The sequence below is a fragment of the Grampus griseus genome (genome assembly GCF_964374135.1).
Source record: "Grampus griseus genome assembly, chromosome: 2".
NCBI lineage: Eukaryota > Metazoa > Chordata > Mammalia > Artiodactyla > Delphinidae > Grampus > Grampus griseus.
Window position 1 is genome coordinate 152,797,208 of NC_139018.1, and position 15,615 is coordinate 152,812,822.

The 15,615-nt window shown below is 44.0% G+C and overlaps 1 protein-coding gene across 1 annotated transcript in view; it reads right to left on the reverse strand.

The window, feature by feature from the left end:
* SFMBT2 (Scm like with four mbt domains 2) overlaps nt 1-15,615 on the reverse strand; it is a gene marked incomplete at its 3' end in the record, with an annotated part of 185,139 nt that overhangs the window by 28,859 nt on the left and 140,665 nt on the right. Inside the window, exons 11-14 of the mRNA XM_082648611.1 lie at nt 11,547-11,660; nt 8,649-8,691; nt 6,767-6,837; nt 4,017-4,156 (exon numbers count right to left, since the gene is read on the reverse strand). Coding sequence (XP_082504737.1) covers nt 4,017-4,156; nt 6,767-6,837; nt 8,649-8,691; nt 11,547-11,660 — 368 coding nt within the window. The remainder of the gene's footprint in view (nt 1-4,016; nt 4,157-6,766; nt 6,838-8,648; nt 8,692-11,546; nt 11,661-15,615) is intronic.

Below are 15,615 nucleotides of genomic sequence, written 5' to 3' on the forward strand. Positions count from 1 at the left end.
TGCCCTCATTCTCTGTAAGTGAAATGCAACTGGAAACCATGCCCAGGTCCTGGGCTGAAGCAGGAGTATTAGCATGAACACTGGCTTGGTGGGACTTACATTTTTCTTGCACTCACGGAACTGAAGTGCTTGCTTTCTTCCTTTCTTTCTTTCCTGCTTCATGTATTTTCTGAACATCAGCAAAAAACTAGTTCCTGTCATCAGAAAACTGCTCTGGCCTAGCTTTTATTTTTTTCTTTGGTTGAGGAGCACAGATTCCGGACGCGCAGGCTCAGTGGCCATGGCTCACGGGCCCAGCTGCTCGCACATGTGGGATCCTCCCGGACCGGGGCATGAACCTGTGTCCCCTGCATCGGCAGGCGGACTCTCAACCACTGCGCCACCAGGGAGGTCCCTCTGGCCTAGCTTTTAAACTTGATTGCTGGGACCTATCAGAGGATTGATCAGGGGTAACTACTGCTGAATTCTAAAAGTATTATGTAGTAAACTAGCCAAGCCCCAAAGAGAGACTGACCCTAAGGCCACTGTGTCTGTTAACAGGGTCCGCAGGTGCCCAAGGACCTCACTGGAACCACTGGGACGTGGGTGTGAAACGGTCTTGTGGGGACTTTACACAAGCGCATCCATTCACCAGGTTTTTGTGAGCTTCCCTGTCCCATTCTGATCACTGGCAACAAAACCAGGCACAAATTCAGGCAGGTGATACGGCCATGGCAAGGTTGCCCTCAAGGGCTGAATGCACTGGGGGAACTCAAGAGAGTCCATTAGGTCTAGGGGCTATATTTTATACAGTGACAGGTATCCCTACATGTAACCTGGGCTTGCTTTCTTCTTAGACCAAATCTACCATCTGCGGGACCTGTGGTCTGTGCCGACTTAAATGCACAGTAAGCGCTCGCTTGTCTAGGGGTAGTGTTCCAGCAGCCTCCACTCTCCGAGGCAGCGGCCCTGGCAGTAAGAAGGGCCTCTGGGCATCGAGCTTGCTGAGCTGACTCTTGGGAAGATCTCACTGGGCTTTCCTTAACCTTCCCTACCCGGAAGTAACCTCTGCTGCAGCTGAACACCCTCAACGGTTCTATTCAAGGGCTCTATGGCAAGTAGGAGCTCAATAAATAAAGTTTAGTCGATGGATAGAAGTTGACTTAAATTTGTTAGCTGATTTCCCAGCCTGAGGGAGTAAAGGCAGCAAACCTAAAAGGAACTGGGAACATCAGAGGCTGACCCAGTGAGTAGCATGGTGAGAAACGGCACCAAGAAGAGAGAACGGTCAGGCAGTGCAGAACTCAGTGTGTGTTCATCTGCGTGCGTTCACTGGGTATCTGCGACGTGCTCGGCGTTGTATTACAACAGCATGATACAAAGGACAGATGTTAATAATGGGGCGGGGGTCCTGAGTCATTTAGAAATTAATTATATTTGCCATCCTTGAAGCAAACTTTGGATTAACCGTTAATCATTTTGGATTTTGGATATTTTGATTTCTGTACTTATCGGTTCCCAGAAAGAATACGAGTGATCCAGAGTTCATTGCACTAAGTGAGCAAATTCTCTTTCTCAGTGTGCGTGTTAGGGATGTGTAAATAGAATTGCTGATACCTTCCCCTTTCATCCTACAGCAACAAAAGAGGTGTCAACAGATAAAGAGTTCTACCTTGGTAATTCAGTCTTATATCTGGGGCTGGAAGGTGAGTTTAAAAGAAGTGACCCGGGCTTCCCTGGTGGCGCAGCGGTTGAGAGTCTGCCTGCTGATGCAGGGGACACGGGTTCATGCCCTGGTACGGGAGGATCCCACATGCCGTGGAGCGGCTGGGCCCGTGAGCCATGGCCGCTGAGCCTGCGTGTCCGGAGCCTGTGCTCCGCAACGGGAGAGGCCACAACAGTGAGAGGCCTGCGTACTGCAAAAAAAATAAAAAAGAAGTGACCCTACGTGGGATAGGGAGAGTGGGAGGGAGGGAGGGAGACGCAAGAGGGAAGAGATATGGGGACATATGTATACGTATAACTGATTCACTTTGTTATAAAGCAGAAACTAACACACCATTGTAAAGCAATTATACTCCAATAAAGATGTTAATAAAAAAAAGAAAAAAGAAGTGACCCTTATTTATGTGGGGTTTTCGTGTTCTTTACAAAGGACGACGTCTCTGGGCTCACCCTGCAGGGAGGGCTCCTCGTCGCCTGCCTACCCTGTAAACAGTCAGATGGAAAGAATAACCATTATGGGCCAAGCTGGGGCCGTGCACCATGTCTTGGCTGCTGGCTGGAGCTCACTCCCCAGCATCCCCGATGGCCTTCGAGAGGGGCTGCCCCACCCCCTCCTCGGCCACCATCTCCCTTTAACTTCTCATCAGTGGGGTCCATTCGCCACTCAGGCTGGGCGCCCGCCTTGCACTTTTTGATTTCAGAACGTAAAGCATGAAGGTGACAGATCTCAAGAAAAGCAAGTCTAAATAAGGACACAGGCAAAGCGCCCAGGACGGGGTCCCGGCCCGCAGGAGACTCTGGATTCGAATCTCTGCACTTTCCACGCCTGTCCCTACGGTCCTCATATTCAAGGCGCTGCAAGCGTTCCTTCCTGTTTTCCTTCCCGTGATCCCACCAATGCTCCAGGCTTCCCGGATGCTTTTCCGTCCCCTGGAGCAGGCTGCCCCCTTCCCCCACCTCACAGGCCATGCAGGAAGTCCCTGAGACCTCCAAACCCCTGAGCCCACCCTGAGATCCTGACTGCCCTGAAGATGCTACCGGCTTGTCCGTCCCTCCCACGACTGAGAGCTCAGGACGGGCAGGAAGCACCTGCTATGCCTCTTCTACGTCAAATTCGCCTGAGCAAATAACAACAGCAGTAGCCTGGTCCCTTTCTTACAGGGTTGCTTCTCAACTGTAACCCCAATTTTTTCTCTAAGACAGATTTTTTTCTGAAATATGAGAAAGTCTTTAACTGCGAATACTGCTGATGGCCTGAAAAGGTAAACGCATTCTGGCTTTGCTGCAATGATCTCATCCTCTTTGGGCGAAATGAAATGTGAAATCTCACAGGGGCTCTCGCAAGGCAGGAACTGCACGGGCGTGGTGTCACCTGGAGGCTCCAGTCACCCACAGCTTCAGCCCCATATCCCTCAGGATGCCAGGGAAGCCGTTCCCAGGCAGACCCTCTCCTCCATCCTGCCTCCTGCTGAGGCAGAAGGCCAGCCAGATTTCTCATTTTCTCTTTTCAAAACATAACATACTCTTTTATACCAGTGAATTTTACACCTATACGTAAGGACCAATGCTATCCTCCAGCCACACGTGACCACCCTGAACTCCACCGGTGCAGCCCTATCTGTGCTGTGCACTCAAGGCGCCATCACTTTGCCTCCTTCAGATCAAGTGTCACATCCAGAGATCCGTCACATCCCCCCCTGCGCCCAGACCACACGCTCTGGTCTCCACCGAGCCTTCACCCGACTGTACGTCTCACTTAGAATTATGTCATCTCCCCAAGAGGACCGTGAAACCCAAATGGGCAGAGGGCAGGGGGTGTTTATTTCTTGACCTGATACTTGATGCCGTGCCTGGCTCCCAGAAGTTGCCGAACACACATTTGTTCAATGGATAAATGGACGGATAAATGGATAACTGGATCGTTGTGCCCAGGGAATTAAAACACGTTCATCATGGTATAGTCTGATGTTTCGGGGGTGCTTTTTTGTCACAAAAAATAGGAATGTACCTACACAAAGGCTCAAAATAGGCCATTTTTTTAAACAAAAAAGCGATGATTCACAAAAGACTTTACTCAAACGTAGAGCAGGGAAGGCACATCCCTCCCACTAGACAGGGAGCGTTTCCGGGGCAGGAACGCCATTTCTATCCTTGTACCACCAGCCTCCAGCTCGCAGGATTGAGAGGAAAGAGGTGCATGTCATGGTACATGTTGCCTGAATGGACTCAAATTCCTATGACCCCCTTCTTCAGGGATTGTGCCCACGCGGCCACCACCCCGTGAAAACCAGTCCCCCGTGGCTGTGCTTTACCTCTTTAAGGACCAGCACACATTTGCCTGGTCCCACAGACTGAGGCAGCTCTGCGATCCTCCCCTTGTTGAGGTAGGGGCCCGAGAAACACCTGTGGTTGATGAAAAGCTGAGGACAGCAGTACTTCCCGTTGACGGTACCTGCAGGGAAGAGAAACACAGCTGATGCTTTCGGACCGGAGAAACCTGCTTAACTCACTGCGTTGGCAAAACTACCCAGAGGTGCACTGTGTCTTCATATCAGAATGTTTTACATCCACAGTAATATCTTAGGAATCCTGATTATTTTTTCTACCACATAAATGAACCTTCTGTTTATTATGCAGGATTCAAAACACACACACAAAACACAGAAAATAAGACAATGACAACTAAGGTATCCTCCAACGTAGCTTAAAGAGAAAAACACCAGTTACACAGCTAAGTTCCCCTAACCTACCTCAGGAAATCCCGCACCCAACCCCCCAGAAAGAACCCACTACCCTGAAGCTGGCATTTACCATTCCCACGAGAGTCTAGAAACTTTACCACACAACATATATGTGTATCCACAAGCAATTCAGGATACTTAGGTTATTTTTAAAATATTCCATACAGGTTTTCTGCAACATTTTGTCAGTTCAACATGAGGTTTCTGAGATCCACCCAAACGGGTGAATGCATACCCAGAAAATTCATTCACTTTTCACTTTGTGTAGTATTCCACTGTGTGAATATAACACAATTGAATTTTCTATTCTCTTACTGATGGACATTTAGTTGTTTCTACTTTTTAAATATTACCTATGGTGCCTTAATGAACACAACTGTGAAAATCCACTCTGCTTACGGACAAGAGATTCTTCCAGGTCTACAACACGGGGTGGAGCCGCTCAGCCACCGGGTCTGTGTACCCTCTTTTACTAGAAGCAGCCAAGCTCTTCACCACAGGGACCCAAATTACACTCGAATAAGCACTGCCCAGTTCCTGTTTGTTTTTTCAACTGAAGTAGAGTTGATTTACAATGTTGTGTTAGTTTCGGGTATACAACACAGTGATTCAGTCATACATATATATGTATATATCTATATTCTTTCTCAGATTCTTTTCCCTTATAGGCTATTACAAAATACTGAGTACAGTTCCCTGTGCTATACAGTAGGCGCTTGTTGGTTATCTATTTGTATATAATAGTGTGTATCCGTTACTCTTTGCCCCACACCCAGGCCAACCCTAGGTATGGTCAAGCTTCCTCATTTTGCCAGTCCATGGATGTGAAATGCGCCTCCCAGGGGCTTAACTCTGCATCTTCCTCATTAGCCTTCCTACCTATAAAGCAAAAGGGCAAGGTGCTGATCTCATTGTGTCTCAAGCTGCCATGGGGAAAACGCAGAACAACTAAATGGTGAGGTATCGCTGTCATCACTGGGACACGTCCTGATGTCGACACACACGGACTGCGGTCACACAGCCAGCTGAGACTCATCTTCTCCCGCCACTGTTCCAAGTCAAGCTGCACTAACAGCATGAAAACTTTCTTTCTGTATAAAAACTTGTTATTCATTTGGGATGGTGATTTGACAGTCTGGGAAGCTTTGTTCTCACAGGACTTCAACTGAGAACCAACGGGTAACGAGGGAGACATGTTACTTTTCTGGGTATAAAACAGAAGGAGTAGGGGCTTCCCTGGTGGCACAGTGGTTGAGAGTCCGCCTGCCGATACAGGGGACACGGGTTCGTGCCCCGGTCCGGGAAGATCCCACATGCCGCGGAGCGGCTGGGCCCGTGAGCCATGGCCGCTGAGCCTGCGCGTCCGGAGCCTGTGCTCCACAACGGGAGAGGCCACAACAGTGAGAGGCCCACATACCGGAAAAAAAAAAAAAAAAAAAAAGGAGTAACATAACAATTACCAACTCTGAAAGATGACATGGTTCTTTTAAAACCATTCTGAAGTTTTGAATTTTATACAACAGAAAAAAAAAATGTCCATAGCTGCATTTACATGGAAATTTGGGGATAGGATTACTCTGCCCAGACCTTTAGGAAAAAACAACCTTAGTAAGTCTACTCACAAACTGCTCTCTTTACTACAAAGAAACCTTTGCCTAATAGGATTCTTCCACGGTATATAGGTTTTAATGCTGGAATTCAGAACAGGCTTCGTTTTGGCTGGAAAATAGAATTCTTAATCAAATATGTTACTTAATGTACAAAGATGTCTATAATCAGATTTGTGGTCAAAGGGTAATTCACGTCTGTGTTTTTAAAGGTTATTGTAAGACGCAGGACTTTATACATTAAACACATATACTGTTCCCAACCAGCTATTCAAACAGAGGGTTTTAGGGAACAATTCAAAAGCTCACAGGGACTTAAGGATTAACCACTAGTGTAAACATGCAAGTGCAACTGGCACAAAATGTCCAAAAAGAAATGCCTGATAACGATATTTTCAACTCCTTCTTTTTCCACATGATTATTCATGATACACAGTCCTAACCGGGCTCGTAATTTCCAAGTAACACACAGACCCTTTTCCTCAGACCAAGGAAAGCGTCTAGAGCTACTGACCAAGAAGCAGAAAAGAAGAGGCCCCAGGAATTTAGCTTAGAATTTTTTTTTTAAAGAGTAGGTATCTGTAAATAAGCAGCAAGAAAAAAAGCCAGTTGGCTCAAAGTTGAGTATCCTCACGTTGACCTAAAAATATATCCATGTCTCCAGTCACAGCGACATACTGGGACGCGTCAGGGCATCCTAAGTAGCTCGTTTACCTGTGGTGTCCAGGTGAGGGAATAAACAAAGGTCGTGAGGTATTTTCTCAACAGGCACTGTGGACGATGATCTGTGGATAAAGAAAAAACTCCCATGGGTTTCACGCTTTAGAAGAAACTGGTACCTTGCAAAGTCTTTTCATAACTTAAAGCAACTATTAGAGAAATCTAAGCTAAGAATGTGGTCAGATACAATGTGTGCATGTATAACAACAGGTAAGATCTTTGCGGGCAAGTCTTACAATAATTCCAAGAAGCCTATGGGTCTCCAGCCCCTGGAGGGGTCATCACTGATACTGAGATTCCTCTAGGTCACTCCTGGGCTTGTCGCTTGTTACAGAATTATAATAATGTCCTTAATTACATTTAGGACACGCAGAAAGTCAGCTTGCATCGACTTTGATTAAAGTCAGACTTCTCATCAATGACTTTCTGCTGACTTTTGATTTCTGGCGTTCATGCTTGTGTGGGCCACGGCCGCACTGAAAACAAAATCTCCAAAGAAAATCTAAGAAGTGATGATTCTTAAAATGTGAAGTAGGTTTATGAGTCTATGACAGAAGTCTGTGCTGTTGTTCAGTAAAAAGTTGCTGAACAAATATAAAAACTGTCACCTTAGGGGAAAAGAGGCAACTTGGCTTTCCCGGGGATGTACAGGTTGGCTGTGTAGAAACTGCAGAGCTGGAAAACTACATAAACTCCAAGTAAACGGTAACGAGAGATCTTAGTGGGGTCATCTATGGTGCTGGTTCCCAAAGTGGGGTCCCCCAGCTGTCAGATCAGCATCACCTGGGAACCTGTTACACCTGGAGATGCTCAGGCCCCACCACAGACATCCTGAGTCAGAAATTCTGCAGACGGGGCCCAGCAACTTGTGTTTTAACGAGCTGTCTAGTGACAGATGCGAGTAAAGGGTGAAAACCACTGATCCACCGACTGCAAATTGAGGAGTCATGAATTCAGATTTGGCCTCCATGACGTGACTGTTAGTTTAGTTTTTCCTCTCTATTTCAATGTTATCCAGATAAAACTGGAGTGAGATGATTAACCTGAAACACTGTTAGAAATGTAAAAAGAATACCCAAAAAACTGTTATTTGCATCAAATAACCATGCAGTTATTATTCAATTTCATTTTATTTAAGTTTCAATTCAGGTACATGAAAAAAAAAAAAAACGCTGTTTTCAATTCCCTTTCCAACAGTCTACTAAGAAAACATAATGACTTGGTAAGGGATGTGCATCGTAGTATATTCCAGACTTTTTCCAACATATAAGAATGTTACCAACAGTGACGATTTTCCAAAAAATATACAGCTGGCCTGTCCACAGGCTGTCAAACACCCTCCTTCCTCATAAAATTACAATAGAAACGTGGCATAACCTACATTTATTCAGCAACGGAGGGCCCACACATTTTCACGTAGAATCTAATTTAATCTTCCGAAAACACCTGAGAAATGGGTATTTTATAGAGGAGGGCATTGAGATGGGGAGAAATAAAACAACCGGCTCCAGCTCACTGGGCTGGGAGCGGGCAGAGCCGAGGCCTGGACGGGCAGCTCTGTAGGGCCCCTGGGGGCATTAAGAACCATGGGTACAGAGTGCCTTTACCAGCAATGCTGGACACTGGGCATCCTTCAGGTCGGCTGAGCTGGGAGGAAAGTAAGAAGTTACGATCTGGAGAAGAAACTGCTTTAGAAGCAAGATCTGTGTCCTGCACATAATAGATGCACAATAAATAACAGGCGCTACGTGTTACTGTCCCCTCTACTACTGTGCTAGGTGTTGACTAGCTCCCTAACGAAAACAGCCCTGTTTCCCATCCTCTTGAAAGACACTTCAGAGTTTACCACGGAGTTTTTGTGAAAAAACAAACTTACTGTTTTTCTGGTTGCACAACTGCAATCTTTCTCTTCTTTTGTGCTGTAAAACAGGCAAAAAGAGAAAAAAAGAAAAGCAGCTTTGATAGCTAGCTAGGAAGAAGCATTTTTTAAAATGGCTCGGTAGGTATAGAACTGTCTGTTTTAAAGTAACAATTTAAAAACTGAAAAGTTATTTCCTTCAGGCCACAATTTTATCTTAATTTCTTCTAGCATAAAATAGACTTTGACTTTTCAGAAATAAACTCTAAATAGGATTTAGTACATTTAACTTTATCACTACACTGGCTACTTTATTCTAAAATGTGCTTCTAATAAAAAGAAAGAGAGCACACACATCAGACCTCCCAGGAACACGGCTGGTAAGATGGATTGGTATAAGCGTGATGACCCAGATGACTTTTATCCCCGCAGAAAATGTGATAAGTCAAAACATTTTACCATAGCAGCGTGCTCCCAAATTAGGATTAGAGGCGTGTTTAGAAACGACAACGTTTTATCATTAAAAGGAGGATTGGTGCCTAGCAAACATATACGTCTGTCAAATAGTGACATAAACCAGCCAATAATCAACTTGGGGTTAAGAACATTTCCAGTTTATATTTATAACTGGTTAGAGTCACCTTCACAAAGACAGACCAGAGTTTCTGGCATATATAAATTTGGGCGTAGATAAGCCTGCGTCTTCCAACATGAGCAAAAATTAATTCCAACAGAACTTCTAAAGCTGTCAGAGTTTGGCAGATTCATTTAGACTTTGCCTCTTCAAAGCAAAATGTATGTGTGAGAAATAAGACGAAAACAAAAATAAATAAGAGAAATAGTGACTCAAATTTCATCTATTCTTGATTTTATTTAGTACCCAATGCCAGTACAGGCAGACCTCAGAGATATGGTGGGTTCAGTTCCGGACCACCCCAACAGAGTCAATATCACAATAAAAGAGTCACAGGAATGTTTTCGTTTCCCAGTGAATATAAAAGTTATATTTACGCTATACTGTAGTCTACTAAGTGTGTAATAGCATTATGTCTAAAAAAACAACGTACGTACCTTAATTAAAAAATACTTTATTGCTAAAAAATGCTAACTATCATCTGAGGTTCAGTGAGTCGTAGTAGTAACATCAAAGGTCACTGATCACAGATCACCACAACCAATACAATAACACAGAAAAAGTGAGAAATATTGCAAGAATTACCAAAATGCGACACAGAGACACGAAGTGAACAAATGCTGTCGGAAAAGGGGCGTCATAGCCTTGCTCGATGCAGGGTTGCCTCAAACCTTCAATTTGTAAAAAACGCAGTATCTGTGACAAGAGGTCTGCCTGTAATTACTACGAAAAAGTATGAATTCTGTGATCTCTAAAGTGAAAAATGAGTGTAGACTCACTTGCCTAACTCAGTCTTTGCTAATTAGGTTGAGATGCCTGACGTGCGTGATGTTTTGATGAGAAGCCACACACGACAGACCGGGAAGCGAAGCGCGAAACAGAAAGGAAACATCATTATGTTCATCTTAACCCTGTGGGATTTCATCCAGAAAAACTCAAAACTCAGAATGCTCGTCGCCTCCCAAATCCATGTGAAGGAAGGACGACGAGGATCAGGGCATAGATTTCTGTCTGAGGCACAACCAGGCACAGGGGATCCGGCCCAAACCCGGAGAACCCGGGGAGAACCTGCCCAGTGGCTGTGGAGACTGAGGGCCAAGGAACCGCGTCATTTTAAGTGAGAATAAAAGAAAAAGAAAAAGAATGCCCTTGAGACTGAAATAATTATTCTAAGCTCAAAGTTTTAGAAATATTTTAAAGTGAGGGGCAGTGATGTCACTGTTATTGGATCAGATTCAGTGTGCAGTATGGGGTACAGAAGAATCCCTTAAAATCCACCTCTGTCTATAACCTGGGCCCCCTACTTTGATTCACACGGATAGTGCCCCATCCAACTCGTAATGAGTATGTAGTAGGTCTCCTAAGTGTCCTTCAGAATCTGTTGACATCAGGGAACAGGACGCCGACTATGGGATGGAACTCCCTTTATGGCAAAGTTCTGAGCACCTACGTAAGCGGACCTTATGGTAGGATGCTACAAAGAAGTCAGCTAGCATATAAATTAATAAAGAAAACATTAGAAATATAATATATTTCACAAAACTTAAAGCCCCTTAACTTTAAGGACTCACATTTTAAAATAATACTTCTGTTATCCATTAGCGGGGAGTAATAAATGCCGAGATGGTTTAGGCTTGAAGATTTTTAAATGGTTACCATTTTCAGGAAAATGACCTACAATAATATATGTTAAAACACACACTTGTAGGTATTTAAGTGGTGTGTGTGTGTGTGTGTGTGTGTGTGATGCTGTGCTGTTTAATTACTAATATTGTTTTAATTTGGCATTTTTGTGATCAGAAGATATGATGCACTTTTCAAAGTCCAGTTGAAATCTCACTGGTTTAGTTAGTGCTCAGAGTAGTTAAGTGTTTATATCTATGTCAGTAAATTACTGGGACCAATTATGATTATTTTGGGGTAAACCTCATGAGGAAAAGCAGTTCTTTCTCAGATATGATCATACAAACGTATGGTATTTAGCTGAAATTTTTTCTAATCAAGATCATGAATTGTACACAAAACGGGGAGTGAAGATTCCAGATCCTCTCTCTGCCTCATCATGTGACTTAGTTCGTCAACCAGGGAAATGTTTCCGAATATTCATCTCATGCGGACATTTAAAGGATAAATGAGACAAAAGTACTGGTGCTCTGTGTGAAATCAACAACCTTTTTTGATTTTTACAATCTGGTTCCACTAACTATCTTTACCAAACTGCCTGTTTATTCACCCAAGTCCCAGATGTTACCCAGTTGGGCTCCGAGCAGAGCGATACTTACAGACTGTCTTGTGCGGTGTGGTCAGAGGGTAGGAGTTGGCTTCACACCAGCCCACGGGGAAGATGTCCATGGATTCAACGTCAACAATGAATTCTGGAGCCGGACTCTGCAGGCCTGCAAGGAGTCAAGACAGCAGGTGCAAACAGGTTTTACCAAAAAAGACGCAGAAGAAGGAAGGAAAATACAGGGCACCCCTGAGATGGAGGAAGACATTCCTCTGAATGTTAAGCACAAAGCCGACAGTATCTTACAACAGATACAAGTGCCTGAAACGTGAAGTAGCAGAAGTACAAGGCCTTCACATGAAGTGGGCGTCTGGAAAGGAGAGCTACTTCCCCCTGAAAATGGGAGGAAGAGGAAGGGATCTGGGGACAACTGGCACCTAAGCCAGAAAGGCTAGAAGGAACGAGCGTCCTTCTTTCCTAAGAACAGCTTTGAAATTAAGGAAAGTGGTCCAGCTTGTGGGGTAGAAGCAACAAGACTTCTTCACCCAACATCAAGTAGAGGTCAACCTTCAACCAAAGAAAGTTAAAGGCTCCAGTTGAAAGGAACTAGTAGGGCTCAGTAACACTAGTTATAAGTAGTGATCATCAAAGCACAATTTCCTAGGGAACGTGTTCGTTTATCCTGTGATGGAAGTCACTCATCCTGAACTCAGTTTGCAGTCTGCGTACTTTCGCCATTTCACACAAAAATCACCTATACAGGAATGTCTCTTTAGTGGGGATCTGCCTACGTATCACCTCCTGTTTCATAATCATAACGGTGCCTGTGATAAATCAGTATCGCAGCTGAGAGACTCTGAAAGAGAGAAGAGATCTGGATGGAATATGAGCAAAGGTTCCAAGGAATGCTGCTTACTGAGAGAGTAAATTTAGAACCCAGCAAACTAGTGAAAAGAAGGACTAGTTCTACACCGAATCAATAGTTCTTTAAAAACACACTTGGAGAGAAGACACTCCTGAACTAAGAATCAAAAGATAAAGAGCTCTATTAATAGAATGACTCCCTGGCTCTGACCACTTAATCCTGCTGTGCTTTGGTTTCTTCACTGCCAATCAAGACGAAAATAACACTGGAGAAACTCCATCACACGTCACGTGATGAATTTGGAATAGTCTCCCCCTCAAAACATAACTTCCTGAAGCTCAATACCAGCGAACACAAAAGGTCCTAACCATTTTAGCTACGCTGGCTCCTAGAGTACGTTATTTGATAAAGGCAGGTACCCAGTTTAGCGCTAAAACGTTATTTTGGTGTAGACAAAGTGCCCTGAACACTCTGACAGTGGATACTTCCACATACGTATTATCATCAACATTAGTCACGCTGCACTTTTGATTCGTTCTCAGAGAGAAGTCATTACTGTGATTATCAATCCTAACTTCCTTTTCACTGAATTCTCCTATAATTTGAAGGATACATAAGCTACAAGAATACAAGGAGGTTTATAGAGATTATTTTCCAACACGGTTGACTGAAAGAAAGCATTTCTGTCTTGTATTATATGACTCAGACAATATTTAACCTATTTGCCAAAGAAATCATCAAATAAACAAGAAGACATCCCAAACAGACAAAAGGTAAAGAAACTCTCCAAGTAGCTTCAAATGTGGAAGTGGCTTTTCTTGTCGAGAAGCGTGCTGGATTCTGCAGAGGGGCCAGCGAAGAGGGTCACTAGGCTGTTTCCCAATTCACAAGGCACAGCCTCAGCTTCAGACTCACAAAAACACAAAGATAGAGCATATTTCTTAGCTACTCAGCAATGTTGCTAATAGGTTGAATTCATCTACTAGATACATTTGTATTTCCAGATTTCTGTTTAGGTACAAAAAAGATTTTCAAGGTCAAAGTAGTACTTCAAAAGGGAGCATAAAGCGAACTTTATAGCTTATCCCTTCCTGAACTATTTCTATCTTCCAGTGTTCTGCTAGTTCATACTAATGCTTTAACATATACACTTCTATAACAATATATACATTCATATATTTCTAAGGCTGCCTTTACCATACTTTTAATATTCTTCGATCATGCTTTCCGTTCAATTAAACAAACACTTTGGAGCTACAAATGTGTCAGCAACCATGTTCTCAAGAAAGTTACAGTCCTGCCTTCCTTCCACCCCCAAATCTGGCCCATGAAGGCATCTATTAAATAATAACTGATGGAAAAGTGGGGTATTTATCACCCAGGAAAGTATTTGTGAACCTGAAACTTTTCCAATCCTCTTCTGAATGATGAGTACTAATTTTTTATTTCCTTTTATCAATCTTATGAATCTAGAAATATCTGGCTGGACTCACAATAATTTTTTAAAACATAACCCATTAGTTCCCAAGATTAGAGACTCAGTAGCTTACAAAATAAGTCATTAAAATGCTGCCAAGGCTCCTTCTTGATTATTCCAGGATGGCCAAAACTACCTATGTGGAGAGAGACTCCGCTAAGCGCCTCTGCAATATTCCTTATCATTTTATAGAACAATGTCCGATGAACAACACAAGGCCATACTCAATCTCTGAGTTTGTTTCAGCTGCATCGAGTCATGGATTCTACTTATTCATTCTCACCCAAAACCTTCATCTCAAAAACCACTGGGAAGCCTAAACCTCCATCTATGGGGCCATACTTGAATAAGTTACAGTACATTCCTATAATGGAATAGCCATCCTGCTGCTATAAAAAAGAATGAGAAACCTCTTTATATATTTATCCATAAAGATGTATATTTGAGTAAAAGAAAAGCAGGGCACAGAACACTGTGTATATTTAGTATGCTACCATCTGCTTTAAAGGGGAAAATAACATACTTACATGTGCATGAGATATATCTGGAAGAAATGAAAAACCCTAATTCAGTGGGTGTCTACTGGGAAAGGGCCTGAGGGACAGGAGTGGGGGGAGACAATATGACCAAAGATACTTTATGTATTTTCAGCCCTTGTGAATGAATTACCTATCTTACAACTACAACGTCGCCATCATCACAATGACAACCACACAACAAAGCTATTCAGAGAAGAAAGGAGGCTCTCACATGGTATGGCCACAGAGGTCGGATTAAGGGAGGACAAGTTACCTTAAAAGGAAATTAAACTACGATGTCATTTCACCGCTACAGGAGAAAGACTTTCCATACTCAAAGGGCCCATGTACCAGCATGTAAAGTTGGAGGAATCACTCTGGAACCTTAAAACGGTTTTGCAATTTGTGACATCCTGAGACTCTGTCCTCGGACCAGCGCATCCCATCCACTTCCACAAAGTGCCTCTGGCCCTTCTGACTGCAGAGACTGTATCCAGCTTAACCCAGCAGAGGATGCAGGGCACTGTGATAGAATCGGCGGCCCCTTCTATTGGGAACATCAGGATGAAAGAAGAGGATGGCTGTGATGATGCTAAAGTGTCTTCCTAGGAACACAATCCAATCAAACTTCTCACGGTAGTAACTGCTTCATTCCCAGCAAATTATGGATGGGAATGAGCCTGGGCGAGCACCAGTGGAGATGCTGGTGGGACCAGAGGCAGGAGGGCTGTGAGGGCAGAGGCTAGGAGCAACTATGGAGGAAGTTCACTGACTACACTAATAGAATCCGAATGGCCCCTGCATCTCAGGTGAGAGCCAGCACAGGAAGAAAGGCGAGAGGGATTGAGGGACTCTTCCAGCGCCCTCATCAAGAGTTCAAGGCCACACCAAGTTGTAATGGGCTCGAGTGTGCGATGAAAAGGTAAAGCACTGGAAGAAAGAAAAGCAAGAACTGGGTGCTGGAAACCCCACCCGCCATCTATCCTGGGCCCTCCATCTGCAGATGGGGACCCCCAGAACAAGATCTCAGAGATCCCTTGTCAGCTCCGGAATAAATTCCTAAGGAGTCAAGAGACGGCAGAACTGTGGCTGGCAGGATCGACATGTGATAGGAAGCCATCTGAAGGAAAACAACAGAAACGGGACTACATGCGCGAGTGGAGGGAGAGATCCATCCGCAGAATGGCAAACTCTTACAGCACTTACTCTGGACCAGATACTTTTCTAAGTGGTTCATCCTCACGACCCTAAGAGATTGGATGGT